The sequence below is a fragment of the Nerophis lumbriciformis genome, linkage group LG28 (assembly GCF_033978685.3).
Source record: "Nerophis lumbriciformis linkage group LG28, RoL_Nlum_v2.1, whole genome shotgun sequence".
In the NCBI taxonomy this organism is placed as follows: Eukaryota; Metazoa; Chordata; class Actinopteri; order Syngnathiformes; family Syngnathidae; genus Nerophis; species Nerophis lumbriciformis.
The window spans coordinates 1,905,370-1,923,646 of NC_084575.2; the positions used below are offsets into that span (position 1 = coordinate 1,905,370).

The 18,277-nt window shown below is 41.0% G+C and overlaps 2 protein-coding genes across 4 annotated transcripts in view; one reads left to right on the plus strand and one right to left on the minus strand.

Annotated features, from left to right (window-relative positions):
• LOC133570515 (uncharacterized) overlaps positions 1-13,123 on the plus strand; it is a 905,074-nt gene extending 891,951 nt beyond the window's left edge. For both annotated transcript variants that reach the window (XM_072916637.1, XM_061923195.2), the window contains exon 2: positions 11,079-13,123. In XM_072916637.1, the coding sequence (XP_072772738.1) occupies positions 11,079-12,511 (1,433 nt within the window). In that variant the 3' untranslated portion in view covers positions 12,512-13,123. The remainder of the gene's footprint in view (positions 1-11,078) is intronic.
• The window catches only part of LOC133570532 (uncharacterized), a 508,763-nt gene that overhangs the window by 447,238 nt on the left and 43,248 nt on the right, over positions 1-18,277 (minus strand). The gene's annotated exons all lie outside the window — the stretch shown is intronic.

Consider the following 18,277-nt stretch of genomic DNA (forward strand, 5'->3'; position numbering starts at 1 on the left):
AGTATATCGATATATCGCCCAGCCCTACTGTGTATATATATATATATATATATGTATATATATATATATATGTATGTATATATATATATATATATATATATATACATATATATATGTATTATATATATGTATATAAATATATATATATATATATATATATATTTACCGTATATATATTTTATATATGTATGTATGTATATATATATATATATACATATATATATATATATATTATATATATATGTATATATACCGTATTTTCCGCACTATAAGCCGCCCCGGGTTATTAGCCGCACCTTCAATGAATGGCATATTTCAAAACTTTGTTCACCTATAAGCCGCCCCGGGTTATAAGCCGCGCCTACGCTGCGCTAAAGGGAATGTCAAAAAAACAGTCAGATAGGTCAGTCAAACTTTAATAATATATTACAAACCAGCGTTCTAACAACTCTGTTCACCCCCAAAATGTAATGTGCAAATGTGCAATCACAAAAATAGTAACACTCAAATTAGTGCAGAGCAATAGCAACATCAATAACTCAACGTTGCTAGAATGTTAATGTCACACAACACACAAAATAAACATTTAAAGCTCACTTTCTGAAATTATTCCTCATCCATAAATCCCTCGAATTCTTCTTCAGTGTCTGAATTAACAAGTTGGGCGAATACGGCATCCAAAATGGCCGGCTCCGTCTGGTGGAAGGGGGAGGAGGGACGATAAAAACAACTTTATTAGAAAAAAATAAATAAAAATAAAAATAAATAAATAAATAAGAGACACCTAGGGCAGGGTCAGTTTGGAAAGGCTAATGTGAAGAGGTGAGTTTTTAGGGTGGCTTTGAAGGTAGGGAGGGAGGGGGCATCTCTGATGTGCCTGGGGAGAGCGTTCCAGAGAGAGGGGGCAGCCACGGAGAAGGCCCTGTCGCCCCAGGTTCGGTGCCTGGTCTTGGGGACCTCCAGGAGGCCGGCATCACTAGACCTGAGGGAACGGGATGGGACGAGTGGCTGGAGGAGGTCAGAGAGGTAGGGTGGTGCCAGGTTATGGAGTGCCTTGTAGGTGGTGAGGAGTATTTTAAAGGTGATTCTGTATTTGACAGGCAGCCAGTGGAGGTCATGAAGGACAGGTGTGATGTGCTCTCTGGAGCGGGTTCCGGTGAGCAGGCGGGCAGCAGAGTTCTGGACATATTGCAGTTTTGGAGGTGATGCCGTAGAGGATGCTGTTGCAGTAGTCTAGCCGGGATGAGATGAAGGCGTGGATGAGGGTTTCGGCAGCAGAGGATGTGAGGGAGGGCCGGAGACGGGCAATGTTTCTGAGGTGGAAGAATGTAGTTTTGGTGATGTGGTTTACGTGGGGGAGGAGTGAAAGGGTAGGGTCGAAAATTACACCTAGATTGCGGATGTGGGTGGAGGTAGTGACAAGGGAGCCGTCGATGTTTAATGAAAAGTCCTGAGTGGAGCGAGTGAGGGAGGGCCAATGATAATTATTTCAGATTTGTTGCAGTTGAGTTTTAGAAAGTTTTTTTGCATCCAGGTTTTTATGTCTGTGAGGCAGGCGGTGAGGGTGGAGTGGGTGGCTGTGGTGATGGTCGTGGTGGAAATGTATAGTTGTGTGTCGTCGGCATAGCAGTGAAATTGAAGGCCGTGGTGTCGGAGGATCTGACCGAGGGGTAGGAGGTAGATGGTGAAGAGTAGGGGGCCAAGTACTGAGCCCTGGGGGACGCCGTGGGTGACTGGGGAAGTGGAGGAGGTGCAGTTGTTGGTTGAGATGAATTGCTGACGGTCAGAGAGGTAGGATTTCATCCAGGAGAGGGCAGTGCCGGATAAACCAAGGGAGGTGTGGAGGCGTGTTAGGAGGATGGGGTGGGTGATGGTGTCGAAGGCAGAACTGAGGTCGAGGAGGATGAGGATGGAGAGGGAACCAGAGTCGGCGGAGAGGAGGATGTCATTGGTGACCTTGAGGAGGGCAGTTTCTGTGCTGTGGAGTGAGCGGAAGCCGGATTGGAACTTTTGGTATAGGTTATTGTGGTGAAGGTGGGATTTGATTTGGGAGGCAACTGCACGTTCGAGAATTTTAGAGAGGAAGGGGAGGTTGGAGATGGGCCTGTAGTTGTTGGGGGAGTTGGGGTCGAGACCGGGTTTCTTGAGAATGGGGGTGATGGCAGCCAGCTTGAGGGCAGGAGGGACAGAGCCAGTGGATAGGGAGGAGTTAATTATAGTGGTGATGAGAGGTGAGAGTGAGGGGAGGCAGGCTATGACTAAAGTGGATGGGATTGGGTTGAGGATGCAGGTGGAGGCTTTCATACCAGAAGTTATGGAGGATAGGTCAGTTGTGGTGATTTCGGAGAAGAAGTTGAGTGGGTGGTTGGAGAGTAAAGGGGGGGCATGATCAGGGGTAGTGGAGAAGGTGGGAGAGGAGGCGGCCAGTTCAAAGTGGATGGTGTTGATTTTTGATTGAAAAAATGATAAAAAATCTTCACATTTGCTGGTGGTGAATGAGGTGGTGGTGGTGTCCATGGGTTTGAGGAGTTGGCTTACGGTAGAGAAGAGTATTTTGGGGTTGTTGCTGCCGGATTGTATGACGGAGGAGTAGTGGGAAGTGCGTGCATTGTTGAGGGCATCTCTGTATTCCTGTTGGTGTAGTGTGTAGATGTCCAGGTGAACAGTGAGACCGGTTTTCTTTGAGAGCCGTTCAAGCTGCCGGCCCTTGGCTTTAAGGTGACGGAGGTGGTCAGTGTACCAGGGGGTGGTGTGGGTGTAGGAGACAGTTTTGGTTTTTATGGGGGCGAGTTGATTGAGACAGGAGGAGAGTGCGCTGTTGTAGCTGTTAACCAGTTCAGTGGGGGAGGCGTTCAAAGTGAGGGTGTGATCGGAGGTGGTGTCAGTCAGTAGGGCGGAAAGAGAGGGGGGGGGTGGATTGATTTCATGTTCCGGTATGATATAGAGCGTTGCTGCTTGATAAGGGGGGTAGGGATGTCTATGTCCAGGGTGAGGGCCAGGTGGTCTGAGAGGATGTCTGTGAGGTTGAAGCTGGTGAGGTTGCTGATGGAGAGTCCAATGGTGCAAATTAAGTCCAGGGTGTGTCCTTTTTTGTGGGTGGGGAAGTCAACGTGTTGAGTGATATTAAATGAGTTGAGAATGTCCAGAAATTCAGTGGCAGTTTTGCAGGTGGTGGAGTCGACATGAATGTTGAAATCTCCCAGTAGGATGACTGAAGGTGAAATGGCACAGAGTTGGGTGAGAAATTCAGAGAGATCGGAAAGGAATGCAGGGTTGGGTTTGGGGGGGCGGTAGATGATTGCAGTGACCAGGGGTTTGGGGCCAGGCAGCTTGAATGACTGGTGCTCAAAGGAGGAGGGGGTTGTGATGGTTACAGCAGTGGGTTTCAAGTGTTGGCGGTATATTGTAGCTATACCCCCACCAGGACCGTCACGTGGTCTATCCATGTAGGTGTATCCTGGGGGTGTAGCTCTGTTGAGGTGAATGTATTCCAGTGGTTTTTGCCAGGTTTCGGTTATGCTGAATAAGTCTATATTGTTGTCAGTTATGAATTCACTGAGTATTGGTCCTTTTTTATTAAGTGAGCGGGTATTGAGCAGAGCGAATTTGAGGGATGGGTGAAGTTGGATGGGTGGGGGAGCTTTGGTCAACGGTTGCAGATAGGCGGAGCGCACGTGTGGTTTGTTATTGTGATGACGTGTGACGTCACTGGGGGTGGATCGGTTGCGTGACCAGAGTGATCGGATGCAGTGTTGTTCAGTCCGGGAGTAAATAAACTTTCTACGGGAGCTTCTGTGGATGTATCTGGGTCGGCGAAACAGTCTGTGTGTTTTGATGGTTGCTGTGATGTCTGGAGGTATGGTGATGTGTTTGTTGAGTTTGAGGAGTTGCAGAGCGGAGTATTTGAGTAGCATGCTGGCAGTGGTGGATGTTAGCCTGGGATCGTTGGCCGACGGCCGCACACTTGTTGGCCAGAGATGGAGAGACAGGCACAACGCGATGATCCACAGCATGACAGAGGAGAGGAGAGAGGAGTTGGTGGAGGGACAGCAGTCCGTGATTTGCGGGAGGGACCCGCGCTGGCAGCGTGTTGTTGCTGCTAGGGCAGGGTGGCTGGAGGCTGGCTAGCTGTTAGCCACCAGCTGCGGAGCGGTGGCTAATTAGCCGCCAGCTAACCAGGGAGCTGCGCTGCTGATGCTGGTTATCGGCTAGCCCTGAAGCCGCCAGCTAACCAGGGAGCTACACTGATGTTGCCGGCTAGCCCTGAAGCCGCCAGCCAACCAGACAGTTGGCGGGTAGCCAGGAGGGCTATCCGCGGTGCAGTCCGTAATCCGGGAAACAGCTCGTATTGGCAGGTTGTTGCAGGGCGATGGTAGCCAGGAGAGTCAGTGGAGCCAGCGGGTGAGTGAAACATCTGTCATTTAATACACACTTAATATAAAACAAAACAAAACAAAAAAGATACTAAATTGCATAACAACTAAAACTAAGGCTGAGGAAGGAGAAGCGGCGAACAAGCGAGACGCCAGCGTCCTCTCCAAACATGCGTCATCCCTTGTTGTCCAGCAGTTCCGTGAATCCTGCCTTCCGGAAAGCTCGGACCACAGTTGAGACCGATATATCCGCCCAGGCATTTACAATCCACTGGCAGATGTTGGCGTATGTCGTCCGGCGCTGTCTCCCTGTCTTAGTGGCGCAGGTCATCTTGTTGCTTCCTCTACCTACGCACCATTTATGTTCAATTCTCTTGCTGCTGCTCCATTTCCGTGTTCTACTGCGTGACTTATTGCCTTGAGTTTGAATTCTGCGTTGTACGCGTGTCTCTTAATAGGAGCCATTTTGTGGTCTTTACAGATGTAAACACAAATGAAATAAACGTAATATCTGCGCGCTTCTTCTTCTACGGGGGCGCGTGGTTGCTTACAGTAGAAGAAGAAGCGCTTCCTCTTCTATGGGGGCGGGTGCTTACCTTGGCGGTTGCTTGCCGTAGAAGAAGAAGCGCTTCCTCTTCTACGGGGAAAAAAGATGGCGGCTGTTTACCGTAGTTGCGAGACCTAAACTTTATGAAAATGAATCTTAATATTAATCCATATATAAAGCGCACCGGGTTATAAGCCGCACTGTCAGCTTTTGAGAAAATTTGTGGTTTTTAGGTGCGGCTAATAGTGCGGAAAATACGGTATATATATATATATATATATATATATATATATATATATATATATTTATATTTATATTTATATTTATATTTATATTTATATGTATATGTATATATTAGGGCTGCAACAACTAATCAATTAAATAGATTAAAATTTATTATAGAAATAGTTGGTGATTGATTTAGTCATCGATTCGTTGGATCTATGCTATGCGCATGCGCAGAGGCTACTTCTTTTTTTTTTTATAAACCTTTATTTATAAACTGCAACATTTGCAGCTGAGAAACAATAATCAAAATAAGTATGGTGACAGTATGCTGTTTTTTTCCCCAATAAAATACTGGAAAGTATAGAAATGTAGTTTGTCTCTTTTATCCGATTATTAATCGATTAATCAAAGTAATAATCGACAGATTAATCGATTATCAAATTAGTTGTTAGTTGCAGCCCTAGTATGTGTGTGTGTGTATATATATATATATATATATATATATATATATATATATATATATATATATATATATATATATATATAAACTGCTTTTGTGTCATGAAAAAAAACAGTAAAAAAAAAGAAAAGTAAAAAAAATATTACGTTTATTTTTGATATTAATATAAAAGTCAAAGCAGTTTGGCTAATGAAGATGAAGTCTAATAAACAAGCTTTGTTCTTCTCCAACAACGCCTCCTTGTAGTTCAGTGCAACAGTTTGGCCAACAAAAATAAAGACTAGTGACACCTCTCACATCGAATACACAATCTTCACAGCCAGCGTTCAATTCGATGAGATGACAAAACATTTTAGCTAATATTGATGTAAATTGAACACTGATACAGTTTGCAGTTAAATAAAGGAGGAATGACCATCCCAGTAAACAAACTAAAGGCTTTATAAACAAGTTGTGACAACGTTCACGACACATCACCTGCTGCATGTTTCCTCACCTCATTAACTCTCAGTCGCAGCAGCTGATGGACAATGTATTGAGAAAATAAAAGCCACATCAAATAGTTGTCTACTTCGCTGTATACTTTTAGTGTGAGGACAAGTGTCTCCAATATTGTCCACACCTGTCTCCATCTAAACACAGCAGTGCGCTCTTAAACACACGGCGGGAAGCGAGGGAAATTTACGTTAACCCAAGCGCTTGGTTCCGTTTACTCCGAGGGCAAATCTCCATAGCAAAGTCCGTTTAGCTTTTCCGCCAAGCCAAACAACGCTAGTGCGCATGCACCTGACTTTGTGTTGCCCTAAAATGCATGAATAAATAGCGATTTTGCTGTAATTAAAAAAAATGACGTACTACTAACCGTCTGGAAATGTATCGCAAATTATCATTATACCGTTTACCGTTACATCCCTCGTCCATTAACAAGTAAAAAGTCAAGGGCGGTCACGGCATGTTCTTGTCGTCAATGTTGGTCAATTTTCTAGGGCATTACGGCAAGTCACAAGGGCAGTCGCGGCTTTTGCCACGGTTGCCGAGGTTAAATTCGAGCCCTGCTAACGGAATCACTTTTTAATAAATGTTTTTAATTAGTGTGTTACTTCAAATATCTGGCATAATGCAGTTGAGATAAGTTTCGTATGAGAGCAGTCTGCACCGGACCGAACAGCAGGACAGGTGTAACAATGCCATTATTACCTGTCACTCTTTATAACTCCTTGTGTAGATCTGAATGTTGACCTCAGTTTGAAGCAAAGGTGCTATTACTTTGGAGAGGCGTGTTTTAAAGCATCTGTTGTGAGAGTAGCATATGTGTGTGTGTGCTCCTTTAAGAATGGCAGTATGTGGGGTGTGTGACGAGTAAGTGAGTGGGCAAGTTCGGAGAGGTAGCGCTAGCATGTGCAGGTGGATATCCGGCTGTGTCCTTTGGAAATTATAAATAAAGTGACCAAGTTGTAACTAATCGATGGCCTGGTCATTCCGACCAAAGTGAAAGGTCTCCCCTGCTCTCCTCGACCACGGTCTGGGAGCCGACAAGCAGGAAAGGTGTAAAACAGTACTTGCAACGCGGTGCCTCCTTGTTTAAAGCGTCACCTTTATTTTTAATATAATGTATTGTGGCCAAACAGCTAAATTGTTGTTTCATCTGACATTACATGGACAAAGATAAGACCTTCTGGAGGAAAGTTCTGTGGTCAGATAAAATAAAAATGGAGCTGTTTGGCCACAATTCCCAGAAATATGTTTGGAGGAGAAAAAGTGAGACCTTTAATCCCAGGAACACCATCCCTACCGTCAAGTATGGTGGTGGTAGTATTATGCTCTGGGCCTGTTTTGCCGCCAATGGAACTGCTGCTTTAAATGGGACAATAAAAAGGAGGATTAGCTCCAAATTCTTCAAGGGGAACATTATCACAATTTCAGAATGGTTAAACCATTAAAAATCAGTTCCCAGTGGCTTATTATATTTTTCGAAGTTTTTTTCAAAATGTTACCCATCACGCAATATCCCTAAAAAAAGCTTCAAAGTGCCTGATTTTAACCATCGTTATATACACCCGTCCATTTTCCTGTGACGTCACATAGTGATGCCAACTCAAACAAACATGGCAGATAGAACAGCAAGCTATAGCGACATTAGCTCGGATTCAAACTGGGATTTCAGCGGCTTAAGCGATTCAACAGATTACGCATGTATTGAAACGGATGGTTGTAGTGTGGAGGCAGGTAGCGAAAATGAAATTGAAGAAGAAACTGAAGCTATTGAGCCATATCGGTTTGAACCGTATGCAAGCGAAACCCACGAAAACGACACGACAGCCAGCGACACGGGAGAAAGCGAGGACGAATTCGGCGATCGCCTTCTAACCAACGATTGGTATGTGTTTGTTTGGCATTAAAGGAAACTAACAACTATGAACTAGGTTTACAGCATATGAAATATATTTGGCAACAACATGCACTTTGGGAGTGCAGACAGCCCAATTTTCATCAATTAATATATTCTGTAGACATACCCTCATCCGCGCTCTTTTCCTGAAAGCTGATCCGTCCAGTTTTGGAGTTGATGTCAGCAGGCCAGGGAAGCTAGGGTCGATATTCTTCTCTTGATCATCTTCGGTGGCATAAGGGACGGTGTGAGCCAAGACATCCAGGGGGTTTAGCTCGCTCGTCTGCGGGAACAAACTGCCGCCATTGCTTGCCGTGCTAGCGAGGTCCTTTGTCCCTGAATTGCTCACACACTCCGGCAGATTCAATGGGGGTCTGGCGGCAGATTTCTTTGACTTTATGGTTGGAAATGCATCTGCTTTGAGTGTCGCAGGATATCCACACATTCTTGCCATCTCTGTCGTAGCATAGCTTTCGTGGGTAAAGTGTGCGGAACAAACGTCCAATTTCTTGCCACTTTGGCATCTTTGGGCCACTGGTGCAACTTGAATCCGTCCCTGTTGGTGTTGTTACACCCTCCGACAACACACCGACGAGGCATGATGTCTCCAAGGTACGGAAAACAGTCGAAAAAACGGAAAATAACAGAGCTGATTTGACTCGGTGTTTGAGAAAATGGCGGATTGCTTCCCGATGTGCTCCGAGAGCGAATATTAGAAAGGCGTTTAATTCGCCAAAATTCACCCATTTAGAGTTTGGAAATCGGTTAAAAAAATATATGTTCTTTTTTCTGCAACATCAAGGTATATATTGACGCTTACATAGGTCTGGTGATAATGTTCCCCTTTCAGGACAAGCTAAAATCATCAGCCCGGAGGTTGGGTCTTGGGCGCAGTTGGGTGTTCCAACAGGACAATGACCCCAAACACACCTCAAAAGTGATCAAGGAATGTCTAAATCAGGCTAGAATTAAGGTTTTAGAATGGCCTTCCCAAAGTCGTTTATACAATGCTGAAGAAACAAGTCTATATCAGAAAAAAAACACATTTAGCACCAATTTTGTCAAGAGGAGTGGTCAAAAATTGAAGCAGAAGCTTGTGGATGGCTACCAAAAGCGCCTTATTGCAGGTAAACTTGCCAAGAGACATGTAAGCAAATATTAACATTGCTGTATGTATACTTTTGACACAGCACATTTGCTCACATTTTCAGTAGACCCATAATAAATTCATAAACGAAGCAAACTTCATGAACTTTTTTAGTGAGCAACAAGTATGTGCTCCAATCACTACATCACAACAAAATAAGAGTTGTAGAAATGATTGACAGCCATGACATGATGTTCTTTACAAGTGTATGTCAACTTTTGATGGCGACTGTATATATGCATGTGTATATGTATATATATCCATCCATCCATCCATTTTCTACCGCTTATCCCTTTCGGAGTGGCAGGAGGCGCTGGAGCCTATCTCAGCTACAATCGGGTGGAAGGCGGGGTATGTATATATATATATATATATATATATATATATATATATATATATATATATATATATATATATATATATATGTATACTGTATATTTATGTATATATGTTCACTTTAACAGTCCAGTTGTGATTGATTGAATGTCCTGGGAATTTTACTGGACATTCTTTTGTAATTGCCACAAAATAACATGTACCGTATTTTCCGCACCATAAACCGCCCTGGGTTATAAGCCGCACCTTCAATGAACGGCATATTTCAAAACTTTGTCCACCTATAAGCCGCCCCGTGTTATAAGCCGCATCTAACTGCGCTAAATTGAATGTCAAAAAAAACAGTCAGATAGGTCAGTCAAACTTTAATAATATATTAAAAACCAGCGTGATGTGTGCGCGCATGGAGTCGTATATCAACATGGACGGAGCTGCGTGAAAAAAGCCACCCGGCCTCTTCGCGTAAACTTCCCTTAACCACTCGCTCATCTTTTCTTCATCTTATCCATCCCTTCGAGTTAGCTTTTATGATGACGCCGGCTGGAAAGGTCTCTTTTGGCAAGGTCTTCCTTTTGAATATCACCATGGGTGGAAGTTTCTGGCCATTAGCATGGCAAGCTAGAACCACAGTGAAGGACGACTTCTCATTCCCTGTGGTGCGAATATTCACCGTACGTGCTCCCGTTGTATCCACAGTGCGGTTCACAGGAATATCAAAAGTCAGTGGAACCTCGTCCATGTTGATAATGTTCTCTGGCCGGATCTTTTTTTCAGCTATCTTGTTTTTACAATATGCACGGAAAGTAGCCAGCTTTTCTTGAAAGTCTTTAGGCAGTTGCTGTGAAATAGTAGTCCGTGTGCGGATGGAGAGATTGCGTCTTTTCATGAACCGGAAACCTGTCGCTTAGTAGGAGCCATTTTGTGGTCTTTACAGATGTAAACACACAAAGGAAATGAAACGTAATATCCGCGCGCTTCTTCTTATTCTACGCGGGCTGGTGGTTGCTTACAGTAGAAGAAGAAGCGCTTCCTGTTCTATGGGGGCGGGTGCTTACCTTGGCGGTTGCTTGCGTAGAAGAAGAAGCACTTCCTCTTCTACGGGGAAAAAAGATGGCGGCTGTTTACCGTAGTTGCGAGACCGAAACTTTATGAAAATGAATCTTAATATTAATCCATATATAAAGCGCACCGGGTTATAAGCCGCACTGTCAGCTTTTGAGTAAATTTGTGGTTTTTAGGTGCGGCTAATAGTGCGGAAAATACGGTAGTATTTTGTTAATTTCTTGCCAAAAATATTTTTATTTTATGGATATTTTCAAAGCAGAATATTGTCCTTAGGGCCCTCTGGCACCTCATGGGGGACCCGTAAAATCTGTACCTCTTAAGACCTCACTGTTGGCTTTGTACGCTCATGTTACTTCTCAACTAGTCAAAGTTGATGCTAATCGACCTGTTTCTTCTCCTTTTTACTGAACGTGAAAGCAAAAGTGAGTCCACAAATAACCGAATCGTAAAAGCAGAATCGAAAATGAAATCTGAATTGGTCAAATCTTATCTATTTCCATCCCAGCATGTGTTTGTCTTCTTGTGTCCTGCAGACGTCTGTGAAAAATATCGTCCACCTGAGCAGCAGGAGGGGTCCTCCAGTATGGAGCAGAAGAGGTCACTGCACCTCCACGTGAAAGAAGAGGAGCCACAGTCCCCCCACTTTAAGGATGAAGAAAAACAGCGGCTGACCCCCCACTTCATAGAGGAAGACAAGAGACACCTCATCAGTGTGAAGAGTGAAGATGATGAGGTCAAAAGTGAAAGTGAGGAGAAGAGAGAGGCGGAGCCTCCAAGCAGCAGCTCAACACAACACATGACAACAGAAGCTGATGGAGACCACTGTGGAGGATCACAAGCAGACAAGATCTTAGCTCCACTATCAGATAGTGAGGACACAACGTCACACTCTCCTGACACTGATGATGAACACTCTAAAGATGATGCAACATGTCACACTGACAACACTCACTTCACATGTTCTCTCTGTGACAAAACTTTTAAATACCATAGTGATCTGAAAAGACACATGAGAACACACACTGGAGAAAAACCTTTTTCATGTTCAGAATGTGGTAAACGTTTTTCCAGAAATCAAAGTTTAAAAGCACACATGAGAACACACACTGGAGAAAAACCTTTTTCATGTTCAATCTGCGGTAAAGATATTACTCGAGGGGACAATTTCAAAACACACATGAAAATACACACTGGAGGAAAACCTTTTTCCTGCTCAGAATGTGGTAAAAGTTTTATAATAAATCAACATTTCAAAAGACACATGAGAACACACACTGGAGAAAAAACATTTTCATGTTCAGAATGTGGTAAAAGTTTTTTCAGAAATCAAAGTTTAAAAGCACACATGAGAACACACACTGGAGAAAAACCTTTTTCATGTTCAATCTGCGGTAAAGATATTACTCGAGTGGACCATTTCAAAACACACATGAAAATACACACTGGAGAAAAACCTTTTTCCTGCTCAGAATGTGGTAAAAGTTTTATAATAAATGAAAGGTTAAAAGAACACATGAGAATGCACACTGGAGAAAAACCTTTTTCCTGCTCAGAATGTGGTAAAAGTTTTGTACTAAATCAACATTTCAAAAGACACATGAGAAGACACACTGGAGAAAAACCTTTTTCCTGCTCAGAATGTGGTAAAAGTTTTGTAGTAGATGAACGTTTAAAAGTTCACATGAGAACACACACTGGTGAAAAACCTTTTTCATGTTCAATCTGCGGTAAAGATTTTACTCAAAGGCACCATTTAAAATTACACATGAGAACCCACTCTGATGAAAAACCATACTCCTGTTCAAGCTGCAGCAAAAGCTTTCGTCACCTAAACACTCTTAGAGCACACATGAGAACACACACAGGTGAGAAAGTGTGTAGTTGCAGTGTGTGTGGTGAAAGATTGTCTTCTAAGTACCAGTGTAAGAAACACAAGTGTGCTGGTGAGAACAGCAGCAGCAAATGAAGATGCAGGATTTGAAATAAACTGTCTAAACTTTAACTTTGACTTTCTAACAACATCAGCACATATAACATGTGTGACTTCATTGTTGTGTGTGTAACACAATCTTGTTAATATGATTCTAACAGTTATAGATTAGACACTTCAGATTAGTGCTTTTATTTCAGTCAAGTACATGAGTTAATATACACATTTGTGTACTTTAAAATGAACAGAACAATTGGACTGAAAAGGTGGAAATAAACAGTACATAAAATATGTTACATTCAATTAACATTTTATATGTAGATATTCATAATTCACTTTTATAATTATTCATAATAGTGTTTTGTATATGTTTTTTGAAATAATGATGGGTTCTATAGATGAACTCCTTTATATGATGTACATATTTGTTTTACATGTGTTCATACCTTTGCTTTTGAGTACACATAAATCCTTCTTAGTTCATATTTACTGGTTCACATGTGAAACATCTTCTGGACCACTTCTGGAAGCATATTATTATTTACTTTATACATCATTTGAGCTGTTGTCTTTTATACAAGATCATTTACTTTTAAAATGTGTGACTTTATGAATCATTTGTTGGGTCTCTATAATCCATTCTCTTAATTGTCTTTATTACTCTGTTGTGTAATATGAATATTGTTGTGTGATTGTTTTATATGTATGTCCCCAGACCTTTATGCAATAAACAATGTATGCTTCAACTGAAGTTGGGTACAATAATTGTAGTCAATATTTGTAAGTATGTACTTTATTCTATTTATTATTGCACTCCATTTTTTTAATGTTTTATGTGTATGATTTATATGTAGTGTCCAGCTTACTTCATCATCTATATTAACTCCTAAACATGTGATTACCTTTATTCCTTTCATTTCAATATTATCCATCATAATTTCTGTTTGACATTTTTTACAATCTCCAAATATGATATATTTAGTTTTATTGAAGTTTAGTGACAGTTTATTGATGTGCAGCCATCTTTTTATGGTCAAGTTCTCTCTGGATAAAATAAGATGAGAGTTAAATCAAGCGGTAATGAAGGTGAAGAATGTAAGATTATTATACACATAATTATATATAGTTACACTCAGTAGTGACAATTAAAGACACTTTCATCCTGTTCATTTGAGCAAAGAAAAAGAGTAAAGTGTAATATTCTAAACAATAGAAGAATATTAATATCAGCAGTCAATATTCCAACATTGTGAAGCTGAGCTATGGTAAAAAACATATTCAGCTTTAAAAGCTTTATGAGAGTGATGTCATTATCAGAATCAGAAATACTTTATTAATTCCAGAGGGGAAATTAAAATGTTCAGCACTGTTATAAACATGTGAATATTCAATGTAATAATATATGATATTAATACCATAATAAAGTGGTACGTTTGGGGATGTGCAATATTGTTTGTATGAACATCCTGAATGTTTTTGTGCTAGAATTGTTTGAATTAGTAGAGAGTGGGACAAAAATGAGGCAGTAATGATAATAATGGTTTGTTTTAAGACTGTTTATGAATAATTAAAGATAATTAAAATACTAAAATGGAGCTTACGTCCTCAGTGAGCTGAACTGCAGCAGTACAGATGAGATAAATAATGTGGAAAGGTCAGAAGTCAAATGTTTCTTCAGGTAATACATGGAGCCTCTGCTGCCACCCAGCGGCCGTTGGAAAGAATGCATACATTTTCTTTTGACCTCCTTAAAGCTGCTTTTCACTTCCTGTCCTGTTTGTGTCCAAGTCTGTAGTGTGGGCCATAGGACAGAAGGAGGAAATCCCGTTAAGAACCTGTGGAGGGCAGCAATACACCAAAGATCTTCTACTAGTCTGCTGGAAATAGAAAGAAAAAGAAGAAGAAGGAGGAAAAAGCAAAATGGCATTTGATGGAGAAAGTCTAAAGGTGGGCATTATAATTCTGTATTTTTAATCAGTGCATACATGTGCACATATATGTCCTTTAATAGAGTTAACATCTTCAATAATTGTTTGTATCCGAATACACTTTGTATTTATTTATTACCGCCATTTTAAAATATGTTGTATGTAAGAATGTGGGTGTTGTTGAGAAGATGATGCAGGTGTTCTGTCGAATTTAGCTACCTGTAAAAATGTGTTACTTATTCTAGTCCATTTGTGAAATAAATTGTTTTTCTAAATTATAGTCTCCTCACTTTATCCAGACAGTCATTAGGACAAAAGACCCTGGGAGGACTTTGCCCTTTAAAAGGGAAACATATTCACTGTGGCAGGACAGTATCAAGATGAATTCATCACATTTGTATAATCGGCTATGAGGCATTTTATTATCATTGTACAGCCCTTACCATCGGTATTGGAATCGATCAACGCGAGACTGAGCAAGCTGGATATTCTGGATGCAATACAGCAGGACATCCGTGACTTGAGAAGTAGCCTGGAATTCAGGCAGAGGAAAGGAGCTGAAAGGGACCTCTCTCTGGTTAAATGACCACTTTCCGGCAGAGATCAACGATAGGAGAAAGAAACTGTCGCCGATCATGAGAGAGAACCGAGCCCAGAACAAGAGAGTGGCACTAACAGTCGATAAGCTGTACGTAAAAAGACTTTAAAAAATGGGACCAATTACCTCCCTGCTTGGCACTCAGCATCAAGGGTTGAGATTGGGGGTTAAATCACCAAAAATGATTCCCGGGCGTGGCCACCGCTGCTGCCCACTGCTCCCCTCACCTCCCAAGGGGGTGATCAAGAGTGATGGGTCAAATGCAGAGAATAATTTTGCCACACCTTGTGTGTGTGTGACAATCAGTGCTACTTTAACTTTATAAATGGACAGCTGTATCCGGACCCAAAGGTTACCCCCTGGCTTTTTTAGAATGGGCATTCGTGGGTGTTTTTAGCATCTTGGTGTCATGACTACTTCCAGTACTGTTATGTCCTGCACTAAGCTGGGCCTTCATCGGGGTCTGGTGTTAGCTCACGTAAATGTATGCAGCCTGCGTAATAAGTATCAGGAAGTAGAGTGTATTATCAGAGATCATTTTATTCTTATCTTTGCCATTTCTGAGACCCACCTTGATGATTCCTTTTCTGATTCAGTTGTAGCCATTGAGGGGTTCTCAATTTTTAGGAAAGCTAGGAACAGGTTTGGGGATGGGGTGGCTATTTATGTTCAGAATCATTTATCATTTAGGGCATACTTGCCAACCCTCCCGAATTTTCCGGGAGACTCCCGAAATTCAGCGCCTCTCCCGAAAACCTCCCGGGACAAATATTCTCCCGAAAATCTCCCGATTTTCAGTCGGAGCTGGAAGCCACGCCCTCTCCAGCTCCATGCGGACCTGAGTGAGGACAGCCTTTTTTCATGATGGGAGGACAACAGGGTGACAAGAACTAAATCATCCAGACTCGAGATAAATTGTATTATTATGTTTATCTTACCTAAAAATAAATATATTTATTAATTTACACAAAAAAACACTAAATACATGTTTACTATATTTTGCTAAAAACATCAAAATTAATTGTATTTTTATTTGTATTTTTTCCTGACTCCTTATTACATCCAGCCATACAATTATACATTAAAATAAACATATTTGAAATAATTGATTTTAAATTATCATAATAATTCATTTAAAATGACCATATTTAATTATTAAAATAATTGCTTGTTTATCAACAACTTTAGCATTTTATTCATTACAATTTGAAACTCTCAGAAGCCAAATTATATTATATTCCTTAATATTTATTTATGCAAGTTTGAAGTATCAATTATCTAAACACAGTCTTGTTTGCATATTTTCAGGATATATATATTTATATATATATGTATATATATATATATACATATATATACATATATATATACATATACATATATATATATACATATATATGTATATACATATATATACATACATATATACATATACATATATATATATATATATATATATATATATATATATATATATATATATATATATATATATATATATATATATATGTATATATATACACTGTATATGTATGAAATACTTGACTTGGTGAATTCTAGCTGTCAATATACTCCTCCCCTCCTAACCACGCCCCCAACCACGCCCCGCCCCACCCCCCTCCTCCCGAAATCGGAGGTCTCAAGGTTGGCAAGTATGATTTAGGGAGAGCATTGAAGCTATTTGTGTGCAGGTATTTGAAAGCAATTCTAGTATGCTATTTCTATAGGCCTCCTAGTGCTGATGCTCTGTATCTGAAGGAGTTATATGAATGGGTGATATGAATGTTGAGTGGCTGGGACAGGGGTGTACAAACAAAAATAAGTTACTATCCATTTTAAATGCTTGCAATCTGTCCCAAATTGTTGCCCCTCCCACGAGAATAGGTGTAGGTGGTTATGGTATTATATTAGCTACATGCATTGATCATATTTATACAAATGTTCCTGACCAATGCTCCAAAGCAGTCTCGGTTCCTGTAGGTTTTACTGACCACAATATAATAGCAGTCACTAGAAAGACAAGGGTTCCTAAACGAAAATTATTTTTACAAAGTCTTATAAGAGATTTGATGAAGACTGTTTTATTGATGATATATCCTGGAAGGAGGTGTGCAGCGAGGAAGAACCTGAGGCTGCACTGGACTTATTTATGTTAATGTATATGAGTGTTGTGGACAAGCATGCCCCTTTGAAAAAGTTTTCTGTCCAAACTAAGTCTGCCCCATGGATTGATAATGGACTTAGGAGTTTAATGACAGAAAGACACATGGCTAAAAAAAGCCTCCGTCAACTCCGGTTTAATTGATGACAGGCATAAGTACTGTTCCTTAAGAAACCAGGTCACAAAGTTAAACAAACTGAAAAAAAGGGAATATTACAAACTGAGGTTACATGATGTGAGATATGATAGCAAAAACTTATGGAATGTTTTGAATGAAATCATGGCTAGAAAGAACAATGTCCGTGGAATCAAATGGGTTGGTACTCACTAAGCCATGTGACATTGCCAATCATTTTAATAACTATTATGTTGACAAGGTATCTCAATTAAGGCATGGCATGCATATATCCAATAACAACACATCAGCTGACCTCATTAGGAATATTATAATGGATAATAAGGACTGTGAATTCAATTTTCATCAGACTGAAGTCAGTGAGGTTGAAAGGTTACTACACTCTCTTCCGGACAACAAAGTAGCTGGTGTAGACAACCTGGATAGTAAGTTACTGAGAATGACTGCTGGTATCATATCAATCAATCAATCAATCAATCTTTATTTATATAGCCCTAAATCACAAGTGTCTCAAAGGGCTGCACAAGCCACAACGACATCCTCGGTACAAAGCCCACATAAGGGCAAGGAAAAACTCACCCCAGTGGGACGTCGATGTGAATGACTATGAGAAACCTTGGAGAGGACCGCATATGTGGGTAACCCCCCCCCCCCCCCCCCCCCTAGGGGAGACCGAAAGCAATGGATGTCGAGTGGGTCTGACATAATATTGTGAGAGTCCAGTCCATAGTGGATCCAACATAATAGTAAGAGTCCAGTCCATAGTGGGGCCATATCAGTGCCTGTTTGTCATATTTTTAATACATGTTTACAAGTGGGCCTGTGTCCAAAGATATGAAAGGTGGCTAAGGTTACTCCTCTGCACAAATTGTCTTTCAATGAGGGCAATTCTAGACCAATAAGCATCTACCTGGGTTATGTAAAATACTGGAGAAATGTGTCTATGCACAAATTCAAGCTTACTTTCAATCAAATGGGC